Raw genomic sequence first — 13,771 nt, forward strand, 5'->3', positions numbered from 1 at the left:
ATTAACATCACTATACAATTAAAAAGTGAGTTTTATTCAAAAGTGCAGCTTTCATAAGAGCAATTAGGTGGATTATCAGGGGTCTAGTCAAGTGCACTACAGAGTCAGGATAGAAAATCAATTCAAATGTGTTTATGTTAAAATATTCAGCATTTTTATGACTAAGATCGATCTTTTGCTGCAGAAGTGACACTTTTTGTGAAAGATCTCCAAGTCAAAGGGCTGCGACATGAGGAAACCCCTAATGATCCTCGAGTTTCCGCCTCACTTCGTGTTACGCAGGCAGAATTATGCAGCATGGTCCATCTCAAAAGTGACCTTTCTCTCCAGAGCTCACTTAAATTGAAGACACTCCATCACACCTGGCTACCTCACCTTATAATTAAGGAGCTTCCTGCTGATGTATGCAGTGAGCTGGGGGTCACCTGGCTTTCTCTGCAGGAAGGTTAGGAGAGGATAACTGGACTTTAGACTTGCCAGAGAGCACTTTTCAGGCTAAGCAGTCAGGCCTGTCCCCCCTCAACTGTGTCTCTACCTTCTGGAGATGACTGCAGCATTCGTCTTCACCATCACTGAGGACATCATCACCATGGCACAGCTCCAGCATCCTCCTCTGCTGATCAGCTGCAATGCAAAAATCTTGGTGAATTTTAAAGAACTGTAAAAAAAACATGACTATAACATCATATACAGCTAATTCTTAACATATAAACTGTTCATGTCTCCCAGATCTTAAGCGATGTGATTCAGAACCATATATGCAACAGTACACAGCCTTTATCTTGCCTCATAAGTTTCAAGGTAAACGGTGCACTTTGAGGTGAACCCCCGTTCTTCCCTCTGAAAAGAGAAACAATCATGCGTTTTATTCAAGTCCAAACACTACGCAATTTTGGCAGGTCCCCCACAGATGTTATCACTTAAAAATCAAAGCCTATGCTTCTTCAGCTCATGTAACATTTTTATTGATTAGAATTATATCCCAGATTATATTGTCAGTACAACTATTACCATGGCGGGGGGGGGGGGGTCAAATCATATCTCTTACTTGCAGTGTATTTCCAGTGATTTTGAGAAACACATAAGTCACTCAGAAACCAGTCTGTTAAGAGAATATCATGTTCCATTGTAAGTCTTGATCTATGACTTCATTTATTGGTTTACTCCTTCCGCCTCTTGAATGTTTTTGTGTTTTGCTTTTTAACAGTTAATTAGTTGTTGCTGTTTACTTGTTCTTTATAAAGAGCTAAAATGACTAAGAGACATTTATTTGTGTGAGCAAGAGATGAGCTCATTACCCAAGTGTGCCTCAGTGTCTGTCTGTGCACTATAAAATTTGTCATCTTTCTGACTTTAAGCAGCAGTGTCCAAAATGTCCAAATGTCAACAGGCCTTAAACAGAATAACAATATCGGCATCTCAATGTCAAGTTTAATGATTAGAAGTAGGTTTTGTACAAGCATGTGTATCTGTCTTTAGAGGGAACAGGGTATCCCCATGACAAGGAACAGAAGGGGAACAGGGACAGATCATTGCTTGGCAAACACCAGAACTTGATTTCCCAACTTCCATGTGGGGTCTGTTCAAGCCGTGAGGAGAGCAAGAACAGGAATTTGGTCTCCCTCTCTGTTGGTTAAGCAGCTGTTTCCCTAGAGGACCAGACTGGGCAACAGAGAGAAGAGGAGCACAGAGAGAGAAAAATAAAAAGTGAGAACAAGACAGACAAAAAAAAGAAAGAAATAGAGTGACTGTGTAACAGGAGGAGTGTTTTGTTCCAAATCAGATTGCTTTATAGCGACGCAGGGGGTGAATGGTTCCAGGCAGCAGACAATGGGCCAACAGGTTCAATATTGACATTCTCCTTAGTGATAGCTGAGTTGGCTGGGTGAGGTCAGGGACTGGACCTTTGTGTTAGCCAGCCAGCATTAGTGGTCACGGCTGGGGGACACTTACTGTAACCTTGGCCTCTCAGTATAATGGAGGGTCTGAGAGAGCCCAGGAGAGGTCCCTCCCCTTTATGGGCCTCATTACCGTAAGAGAGCTCAGTCCTCCAGTGGCCCGATTCAAACACAGATCATTACTTTGTCAAAACAGCTACCAGACCACGTTGGCACACGCGCAGGCCAGCCTGTGTGGCAAACAGAGTCTCGAAGTGCCAGTTGTTGAGCGCAGCAGCCATGGGAGATGAGGCGAAGAGAACACAAGAAAAAGTAAGCAGAGAACTTTTGGACAAGTGACCGTTTATTAGTTCTTATTCCAACTGCAATTTACAATTAGACAGATTCACTGGCAAGTCCTCGCATGCTGGGAAAACACATGCACACAAACGCTGTGTACAATCTTCGCTCAGAGTTATGGCAAGAGGTGCTACCGCAAAATAATAAAACACTCCAGCAAATTCCATGTCGTTGCTTTGCTGAAACAACATCTCAATTGTTGTTTACCTAAAGTGGTCAATTAATCCAAGGCAAACTCATAAAAGAGGAAAGGATGTGGGTTGTCCAGGTAGGCTGATCCAAATGGCTGAGAGTCAGGGCTACTAGGGATACCACGCTGTACCACTCCCTAGAGTGGCAGAGGAAGAGGGGTGTAGGAGAGGGACAAGGAGACAGAGGGACAACAGAGACTACAGACGAGAAGGCAAAGGAAACTCCTGAGGGAAGAGGAGAGACAAAGAAGGGGGAGGTGCTGAGGTACTGGTGCCAAAGAGGAGGAGTGAAAAGAGAAGGAGGTGGAACAGGAAGAGTAGGAGGAGGAAGGAGGGGAGGTCATCTGAGGTGATGGAGATTCTGTACGGTGGGCTGGTTTCATGAAAGATGGAGCCAGGCCACTCTCCTCCTCATGTGATTCTGTTCTGGCTCGGGTTACTGGACTGGAGCCTCGCAAACTCTCTCTTACACACACACACTGACAAACACACCCACCAAACACATGTCTCCAGTCTCCCACACACATGCTCATTCTTCTTTACTACATACTCGTGAGTGTTTCTTACAGAAATAGACGTGACATCACAACAGGCTCGTTGTAAATCAATATGTTGCTCCCGATGTCAGTGGGCCGTCTCAGAGTCCGAACCACTCGGTGACCCCTCCTCTCCTGGGGTCAAGTTTCTGCCGCTGCTTCTCGTCTGCCATGAACTTCTCCTGCAGCTCCTCCATGGAGCCCTCCTCCGGCGTCCTGTCGCTTTCCGGGAAGACGTCAGGGAAGGTGAACGTCTGGCCTTGGGCCTGGGATGCAGCGGCAAAACAAAAAGAGAAACAAAACAATCATAAAACAATTGTGTCCCTACCTAATAATAAGACGAATCGGTTGGGTTGTTTATTATCAAATTAAAATCATTTCACAAACTAATTTTTTTGTTCAGCAAAAAAAAAAAAAAAGAAAAAGAAAAAAAAAAAAGAAAATGAACATTTCATTTTCTCTGCAGAGCCGAGAAGTGAGATACTGATTTGGAATTCAGGACAGTTTCTCCCTCTATATTCCTCTTCCAGTTACACAAACGCTCTCTTTCTCTCTGGCATTCAGTTTCTCCAACTCTCTCCCACATTTAATCTCTCATCTCTCTCCATTTCTCTGGTCTTGATTTATTCAGAGGGAAAGGATGGTATCCATTATTTATTCCATACCAGCCCATCTCTGGCCATGGCTAATGCATCACTGGCCCAACCGTAGTCTGTGTCAGGCTGCCATAGAGTACAGTACAGTACACACACATACATGCTTGCATGACCACATACACACAAACACACAAAAAAATATGAGGTCAATAGGTGCAGGCATGCACACATATCCATAGCCTATCCCTCTCAGCCTCTGCCATGGACACCTGGCAACAAGAACTCACTGTTATCCGTCTCAACCGGAGCCAAATCATTGCCGTCCTTGAATGACTCAACTTCATATAAAGCCTGATCATAACATCTTGTGATGATGAAACTGCACTTACATGTGTCATTTTTATCGCTGTGTGTTTGGATTTTGAGCAAACTGTTAATCCTCACAAATGTTCCCAAAAAGTGATGAATGATCGCTAATGCCGTAGTCTACAAACAACAGCTTCCTAATGACAAATAGTCAAATGTCATTATGTGACTCATAAAGTTCTCAATTATTTTATATAGAGGCCTATCACTATAAAATGAGTTGCTTCCATGAACACAATTGTCAATCAACTACTCTGTTTAAATATGTGAAATATTTTGTTTGGGGTCACTGTGTAGGCGTTAAGGAATGGTCTGGCTCTGATGTGAATGTTACTTTGTCTGTCTCCAACCCCCAAAATACCAAGAGAAACATGCATATAATTACCACATAGCATGGTTTAATTCCCAAAGGGGGAGACAACATAAAGCTCACTCAGCCAAAGATGCAGAATGGAGTTGGCCTTGTCTACTCTACTTGACTGGGACGACCTACAGCAAGAGTCTCGGGGTGTTATTACTGTGTGTTTACACTTGTGCATACATAAATATGTGGGCTCAGGTGCTTGTTTGCATGTGTTTTCCGTCTTTTGCTAGTAAGGCCATGAGCAGCTATGAGCATAAAAACACCGGTTTTTAGACAAGATAAATAAGGTCTGGGTGCTCAGTGGACTTCTGCTCGTAAAAACAGTGACTAGATACATGCTAGTTAGAGCTTTGTCTCACACACACACACACACAAGTTACGAGATGCTCCATACCACATATCTAAAAGCAGCAGACTGGTTTTAAACTAATTTTCTCTCTATTTTTATGTCCCCGTGCATCCAAAATTTGTAGTGTTTCCAGCTTTGAGAGGACACTGTTGACCGCAGTTTACAGCAAATGAAGTGGCTACATGGGCTGCTTATGATAGGCTTCTGATAATAAAAAGTGAAGAGGAAAATGGCGAGGAAATGCAAATGAGCTGTTAATCATTGCAGAGTCAAAATAAGTAAAAAAAACAATAAACAGTGAAGAAGAACAGAATGTTTATGTGGTAAAATGTATCTTGTACTTCCAGTTCAAGTATAATTACATTTTTAAAACTTTCAACACTGCAATAAATTTGCTTTTGTTTTCTGAAAAAAAAAATTACCACAATGACTGTCTATTTTCTTTCCACCTGTTGTAGAGAAACCATTCCACTTCCCAGTATTTCTTAGTTAATGACTAATCCTAATTTGGAGTTTTCAGTGAAAAACAAGACACCCTGGTGGGAGGTGAGCTGGCTGGTTTATAGCCAACGCAGACTGAGTGGTCACTGCATTAAGTTATTAATCGTAACTTGGTCTTTATGCGTGTGAACTGCAATCTGGCCTGACATGTCAAATCTGACAATACTGGCATAACCAGGCATCAAACGACATCCAACCATCCAATACACAACTATTATAGGAACTGCTATTTTGGTATGATACTTTACAGACTTGAATTCGTGTTGCTCTCTAAAACCTGGCCATTTGAGTCTAAACTCTCTGATACCAGCTTTGAGGAGCAGCAAGAGCAAAACATGCACAACCTTCAATCAAAAGAAAAGCCACCCTGTTCTTGTGTTTCTGTCTTTGCGGCAACGCCTGTATTGCAAACTACAGGAGGTTTTTTAAGTGAGTGCAGTAATGCAGAAAGACAGACAAGAGTGCAGACCAGTCAGGAGGAGAAGGCTTAGTCAGGCCGAGGCAGAGAGCTGCCAAACACCAAAGAAGCACCTGGAAACCAAAGGCCTTGCCAAGGCCCAAAGTGTCTCTCTGCACTCGCACACACTGCCATCGAGGAATGCAGTATCCAGAACACAAACACTGGACCGTGCCAAGGGAAGTTTGTTGCGGGAATAGAAGGAGAAAGTGGCAGCATGGCGAAAGATGGGGGTAGGAGATCTGAGGAAGTGACTGGGAGAAGAGGAATAGTAAAGCAGGGACGACTGAGGAACGGGGTCTACCACAGCGCTATTAACACCAGACCTGGCAACGTGAGGTACAACGAAACAGTAGTTCACCCAACTTGAACCAAATGTTGTCGCATGAAAATTCCCAGTTACACGGCGCAGCACAGGACACCTTGTGTATACACACAGCGAAAGTTAATACCTGAGAGTGCGATTCACAAAAAAAACCCAAAAACAAAGCCCTGCGATTGAAATCAACAAAGCGCAGAGACTCGTTAAACAAGTCTTATTGTTGGCAACAGGCTGCACCCTGTTTGAGTGTGTGTGTGCACGCACTTGTGTCAAGTGTCTGATGGACACAGTTCTGCAGTGAGAGAAACTGCTGGCAGACAGTATTCAGATTTTTGCTTGAAATATATACATTGCACCACAGCAGGGGCAAAGCCCGTGTACTCTGAGTCTCCATGTGCTCCACGCCAGAAAGATCCCTCCTGTGTCTGCCTGACTCTCTCTACTTGTATATGTGTGTGTGTGTGTGACAGGGAGAGAGAGGGAGGGAGTGTGTATATGAGTGCACACTGAGTGACTTATGGAGAAGACCAAGGCCTGTCCAAAAAGTACAAAAGTGGAGAAAGACAGTAAGGCATTATGTGCCTCCAGGGGTTTTCCTCCTGTTACCTACTACGCTTCCTAGACGACAAATTGGCAGAGTGGATATTTTCCTTCAATCTGCCATCATCTTCACCACGCTCCCAGCTGAATCAAGTTGCCATCCAGGAATATTGCGACGAGGCCCCACGCTGCTAGCGATGTAAACATACTCCTCTTACGCACATGAACAACCCATTACACCCACAGTTTCCCTCTCAATGGGAAAAGAAGGAGAATGACTGAAGGGGGGGTTAAGAGGGGAAGGCAAATGTTGTCATTGACTCACTACCAAACCGTCTCACTTTCCCCATCTGTGTGTGTGTGTGTGTGTGTGTGTGTATGTGTATGTCTCCTTATTAAACTCTAATTCACTGTCTTGTTCTCTTCCAAGAAGTGTGCATTTAGTGTGTCCGTCTGCCCTGTGTCACATTTGGGGACCACAGTCAGACTTTTAACCAGCTGATTGGGGACAGCTGTCAAATTAGGGACAACAACCAAGTGTCCCCTCGTTGTTTTCACAGCAGTTACATTCAGCAGAAACTGGTTTGTGTCTTTATTGGCATGTACTGCTCGTGTGTAGCTGGTGTAAGCCTCCAGGAAACAAATGTACTTCAATGAAATCTCTCCAAATCAAACCTCGGTTTGTGCATGTGTGTGTCTGTGTGTGTATATGCTCCTGTGGATACAACAGAGTCACACACAAAGCAAAAGTAATCTTGTTACTAGCCCCAGAGGGAGAGGGGGAAAGAGGAGAGTGAAAACGGAGAAGACCGGGTGAGCGATGGAAAGAGACACACAAAGGACAACTGTATTCTATCTGATTGACCTTTGCCTCTGATCTGTGACAAACTGAGCAAGCAGTCATAACTCAAAAACAGCCATTAAAAAAAACAACAAAAGAAAAGTCCCAGTGTGTGTTTCTGTGTAATAATTTCCCCTTCAGAGGAGGAAAAAAAACAGAAGAATGTTGAAAGAATGGACAAATGTGTGTACGGCAACCTTGGAATGCATGTGAAATCAATACACAGAAAATGTGTCTTGGGGGGGGGGGGGGGGGGGCTTTATTATTCATAAGCTTAAATTTAAGTATGAAATATGAAAGCTTTCCTTATTCTGGCTTGATGTCTTTGATGAAAACAGGAAGGTGCTGGTGCACGGTGCTTGTCCAACCTGGAGCTGAATAGAACATTATGGCACAGTCACCAGCTGAGGACACAAAAGGCTGATTCAACCTGCTGCTCTGACAGTTAAAACATACGAGACATGACCGGACCGGACTGGAGCGGGACCAGACATCTCCATGTGACAGATGAGATACACATCAGCATTTAAATGCCTCTGACCGGGCTTGCACAGTAAGCACAGAGTAAGAGGTATGCTACAAATCTGAAGGCAAAAAACAAAAGGAGGCTTTCAAAGATGATTACTCAACCCCATTGAGGTAAGTTTGACTTCATTTTCCAATATCCTCAATCCACAGAATAGCCTTCATGGTATCAGATTTTATGTCCTCTGGAATAAAACAAGTTTGGAGCAACATTTTATTGCTTTGAAGTCTGTTCAGCAGCTGTAAAACTACTTGAGGTCAAATGGCGACTTCCATTCAGATAAACTAGACAACTTAAAAACTGAATCCATCAGAAAATACATTCTAACCAGCCTTTCTTTTGTGCTCTCTAAAAACCTTGAGCACCTAGAGTTATTGTGGAGCTAAATAAGATGTGACTGAGGGGTGGGGGCAAGCACAGCGACTTCTTGGATGATCACTCTTGACTGAATTAAAGAACAGAGCAGCTCTCAATGTGGTCACAGAGCCTGAAAAGGCTTTAAGCGGTCTGAAAATGTGAAACTCAGCCATTCACACCGGTCCTAAGAGACCGTCAGACAAACTACATACCCCATATCCCCCTTTTGATGAGGGACAACCCAGAAGCCATCAGAAGATAGAGCCATTCATAACACAGTCAATAAAAATCAACCAGATGTTGGCGGTTGTCATTAAGAGTACAAGTCGGATCTGGACCGCACACTGGAACGGAGAGGTGTTGACGATGCGGTGAGAAATCTCATGGGGCTGTGGCTCATGCGGCTGCGGTGGCAGTGTGGTGGTATGGTGGGGTATGTTGTAGCAAAGCACAGAGGCATCTTGAGTACTGCTGCTGGTGGTGGTGGTGGTGTGCGTGTGTGTGTGCATGCGTGTGTGTGGTAGTGAGAGAGAGACAGAGAGGTGTTCACATTGCAGTAGAATCCATTTTGACCGCACGGTAGGAGAGCCTGGCAGACTACAGAGGGAGCGACCACAGTGATGAGGTTCCCAGAATTAGAGCTGAGGGCAACCCCCTGCTGAGGGTGTGTGTGTGTGTGTATATAAACCCTATTTATCGAGGGAAACATTGACTGAACATGCATCATGCTCTTTTTCAGCAGCTCCTGCAGTTGCACACATCAAAACCCAAAGCCCCGTGTTGCTGACTTCCTACTTCTGGCCGGTAACCAGCTCCATTTGACCAGTTGGAGGAGGTTACGTGCCTTGCTCAAGGGCAACTCATGGAGAGAAGAGCAATTACTATACTCGTTCCAAGCAGGCTTTGGAAGCCTGACTGCGAATTTTAAAGATGTGATCACACCTCTGTGAGTCAGTTTGCTCTGATCTCAATCACAGTTGAAATTTTTGTTGTGTTTTTCTTTTTTGTTCATTTAAGTTCACACTGCCCAATTACAACTGAACTGGGGCTTGTAAAGGTAAGTCAGATGGACTCACAAGTCGCTTGTTTATTGGACAGAATTTTGGCAACCTGTCATCCTGCAAGATTACAGATTTAGCAGCCATTGAGAAAGAGGAATTAAAAATTAATTCCAGTTTCTTCAGGTTTAACTCAGTATTGTGGACTTCTTTCTGACAGTGATCAGTCCAGGATGCGGTTAGCCTTTGGTTCATTTTGTTATGCTAGGTTTTCACAAACATGAGTAACTGCTGGCTATCCAATGTCAACATCCATCTCCTTGTACCCATAAAATCATATGAAAAAAATGACCAATGGACAACATGTTCATGAGAATGTTTTGTTCAAGCTGTTTTTGTAGTTAGTTCAGATTACATTCCCTGTTCTAACAAACTGTGCCTCAGACCTACCAGGTTTGCTTTGAATTGCACTGTTCTTACCTGACCAAAACAGCAGAGCTAAAAGTATGAAGGGTGTTTTCACACTGGAAACAGCTGAAGATGGTTTCTCTGACATGAGACAGAGTTATGTACGTTTGGTGAAGGGTGAAAGCTTCTACCCGACTCGGTGCGGTCCAATAAATCAGTCTTGCCTCCACTTCAGAATGGTAGTGTAGGGTCTGTGTTCACTGAGGTCTGGTGTGTGGCCCCCTGGAGTTCACATAAAATGTTAAAACCAACCACAGTATCAGTCAAACATTTTATATTAAAGCCCGCCTCGAGAGACTGGGACTGGTCACTGAACATTTGTGCTGTTTCTCTAGAACTGGTATTTATCAGCTTCTTCTGAAATCAGAAATACTGTGATAATAATTTTAACCACATCAGCCAGTCCTAGTGAAGTGTTGTAATGGTGCTGTGTTCCTCAGTGGATCTACAGTTTGAGTATTGTGTATACTAACAAACCCACAGTTATGACTCCAGCTCTGAAAAGCTCAAAGACAAAAACTTGGGTCTGCACTCAAGTATTTAGGCAAAATCTTCAAACACCCTAAAAAGCTACAGATCACAACTGTATCAGGCCAAACATGCTTTGCCTCACACTCCAACTCCAACTATTGATTTTAGGTACTATACCCACACCGTGCTTCTACTGTTGAGCTATACTCTGCAGTTTCTTAGTCTAATATTGCAGCATCTAGGAGCGTTTTTTTAATCTGCAATCACAGAAAAAAAACTGGAAGAAGAAAACTGGGAGAGGCAGGAAAGATGATGGAAGAGGGCAGGAGAGGAGAAGAGATGTAGCCTGATGATTGTAAACAGCTCCCACTGCCAGGCCCCTGGGTGGGCCACACATTCACTCTCACTTTATCTCATTGACACACAAGCACAAACACACACACACACACACACACACACGCACACACACACACACAATAATCTCCCCTGTTGTGCTTTCGTCCAGACTTTCTGGTACAAACTATTCCAAGAACAGAAGAGTGAGAGACAGAGATAGAAAGAGGAGAAGGGGGGCTAAAAGATTAAAGAAAGTTGATACCAAAAGACAGATGAAACTGGACTGTAGTCTTCTCAGGAAAGACAGTGAGGAGAGAACGACTGAGTTGGAAGATACACTGACGCTAATTTCCACTGCAGCAGAAGTTACTGCAGTGAAGAAGTCAAACTTTTGAGATGACACGAGAGCCTGGAGGGCATTTAGCAAAATAACAGCTGAGCATGAGAAAAAGAACACAGTGAAATCATCATCTCTCTGTAAAAGACAGATAAGTGGCAGCGAGAGTAGACCACTAACCAACAGTATCCTGCTGTGGGTTCGTTCAGGGTCATGACCCTGGCCCTCCCTCCAATTACAATGACATCTCTTCCACAGCCCGGCAACAGCCAAATAACTTGGTCAGCTTTGGCGACCAGCAGTTTGTGTGGGTCTCCATGTCATTCATAGTAATGACCTTTACAATTGTGACCTATCGGCCCCATGATGGAGACAGACAATATTAACATTTGCAGACAGTGTTTTGTGTGCGTAAACACAGACTGTATGTGCAAATGGGAAAATGAATTGCCTTCTTTTACACTTGTACGGCTGTGTTTATATTTGTATGTACTGCTGCAAGATTTTTTTTTTTTTTTTTAGGAAGACATGTCTGAGGTGACAAACACACTGCACTTCCTGTGGCTGCTTCCCAATAAAACCCCTCCATATTTCATAAGCTGAACATCTTTACTGTGAAGCAGTGGCGATAAGATGATATACAGCTCTGACACAGTGTATAGACAATCAACAGTGAACAGTGAGGCTGGTATCAATGTGACAAAACTGATGCTGAGTGACATGTATGCTTGGTGTGTATGCTTTTTGGTAATCTGTATCTAACAAGGGACTCTGCCTCTACCAATAAATATGACTATATAAAGGCGTAATTACTGAATTTAAAGACAATGAATGGCCTTTTAGAAAAAAATATATGCAGACCATAAATAGTAACAAATTATTTTATTACAAACTATAATTTTAAATATTATTTCTTAGTGTTTTAAAAATGTGATATTTTTTGTCTTACAATATAATTACAATGTAAAATAATATAAATAGTAATGCGCACAACCTTAAAAGATGCCAATGTAAACAAACTCACATCCAAATTTTGCAAAGAAGTGATGTGCAGTTATAGCTTTACACATAGGGTTGTCCTGATCACTTCCACAGAATGAAGTATCACTTCAAAATTTTTTTTATATTTATATTTTTAAAAAGTACTGCATTTGGATTGGTATTTGGTATCGGCCAGTATCAAGTGTGTCTGAGATCTGGCATTGGCAGCCAGAGAAAGTTGAACAAGGTCTATCAATGCATCCTTCAGTGAAATGGAAGACACTTGAAAAACACTTGAAATGCATCAAGATGCACTCAGACGTGCATATCTAATAGTGAGGTACCCAGTGATCCTTAGCCCTAGTGTGTACGTGCTTTGTGGGACAAAGAGTCGGGCAGGTGGGCAAGCAATGGCTCCGGTGTCAACTGAAAATACTTCAAGATCTATCGCAGGAAATCTCTGACATACTAGTGCAGGGCATCCAGTGATACATGCGCACATACTTCTGCCCAGAGACAAACAGAGGGTGTGAGTGCCAAAGTGTGTGTGTGGGTGGGTGTGTGTGCGGGTGTGTGTGCGCATGTGCGTGCGTATGATAGTTTTCATGTCTGGGCATGTCTGCTCCTAGCCTGCTACTAGAGACATTGGACCCTGGTAACAGAGCCCTCAGGAAAAGATCATCACCATCTAAATACACACCCAGCCAAAGACGTTTACATCCATCTGGTCTTGAACTGGACACTCGGAAGATAACAACAACAATAACAGAGACAGCAACAGCCAAGAATAACACGACCAAATCCGTCCATATTAGTAATAAGGACCAACAAGCGGTGAATCATATCACTGTCAGTCTTAGACGCCCACCGTACCTCTGTACCTTAACGCCAAATCACACCTAAACCTTGCCTGTCTCATCCATCCACCCCCATTACACACACACACAGACTCACACACAAACAGCTGTTCACTATCATTATCCCCTCCATCTATGTCATTCACCCCCCCCAACCCCCACAATGTACCCCATTTCTCTCTCACCAATGCATGTAAACAACCCTCACATACCCTCCCCCCCAATTTCAAGCATCCCCTCCACCTACCCCGCCCCCTCTCAGCCCCAGACCCAACTATCTAGGCTACCAAACACACACACAGTGTGAGACCCTTGCACAAAAACACACACACACACACACACTCACCCCTACATGCACATGCAACATAAACATCCAGGCAATGCCCCTGCCCCCTCCCCAACTCTGAGGAATGCGGGGACCAGCTGGTGGAGAAAATAAAAAACGAAGAAGCATACCAAAACAGGAAATGCATCAGCAGGGGCCTATCAGAGGGCTTTATCAGGCCAGTGGCAGCCCCATTGAGAACCTGGGTGGCGCCGCATGCTGATTGGCTGATCAAAGTGGCAGCTGTGTCATTACAGGTCAGGAGGTCAGGGGTAATCAAGAGAGGTTACGAGCATGCGCGCTCGTGTGTGCCTGCCGGTGTGCATGTGTGTGTTTGTAGCCATGGCTATCTAAATAAGGGGAACCTGGAGGAAATGTGGGAGGAAATGAGAGTGAGGAGAGAAGATGCTGCAGAGAAAGATAAACGACAAAAGGAAAGACAGAGAAACGGAGAAAGAGAGAGCAAGAGTCCTGAGGCTGCAGATATAACTGTGTATTCATTCAGCTGAACTGTGCTCATTCATAGTTACGTTACACTGGATTTCTGTACTGTTCAGGTAAGACATCTGTCTCACTTGCCTTTCTTTTGTTTTTCTTGATAAAAAACCACCATATATGAAATGTGCCGTGGTACAACACCTACAACAGACATTTCATTAAAGCTTGTGTCGTCTGAACTGAACTGGGCGGAAAAAGTCAAACATATGAGGAAGAAGCACAGAGCCTCAACCGAAGCCATTCAAAAAAAGGTTTGCGTGTGAGATTCCAAACCGGATGGTTAAGACCCTCCTCTGTTCTCTATAATTCATGTTCTC

The 13,771-nt window shown here is 43.7% G+C and overlaps 1 protein-coding gene across 2 annotated transcripts in view; it reads right to left on the minus strand.

Annotated features, from left to right (window-relative positions):
• Positions 1-379: 379 nt before the first annotated feature.
• mrpl23 (mitochondrial ribosomal protein L23) overlaps positions 380-13,771 on the minus strand; it is a 37,445-nt gene continuing 24,053 nt past the window's right edge. The window contains exons 5-6 of one of the 2 annotated variants that reach the window (XR_005894093.1): positions 2,996-3,230; positions 380-624 (exon numbers count right to left, since the gene is read on the minus strand). Coding sequence is in view for 1 of the 2 variants with exons in the window: in XM_041038487.1 (XP_040894421.1) it covers positions 3,066-3,230 (165 nt within the window). In the remaining variant the exon portion in view is untranslated. Of the gene's footprint in view, positions 625-2,230; positions 3,231-13,771 lie in introns of those variants that run through there. The other variant, XM_041038487.1, reaches the window with a different exon arrangement.

Source organism: Toxotes jaculatrix, chromosome 5, assembly GCF_017976425.1.
Source record: "Toxotes jaculatrix isolate fToxJac2 chromosome 5, fToxJac2.pri, whole genome shotgun sequence".
Taxonomy (NCBI): Eukaryota; Metazoa; Chordata; class Actinopteri; family Toxotidae; genus Toxotes; species Toxotes jaculatrix.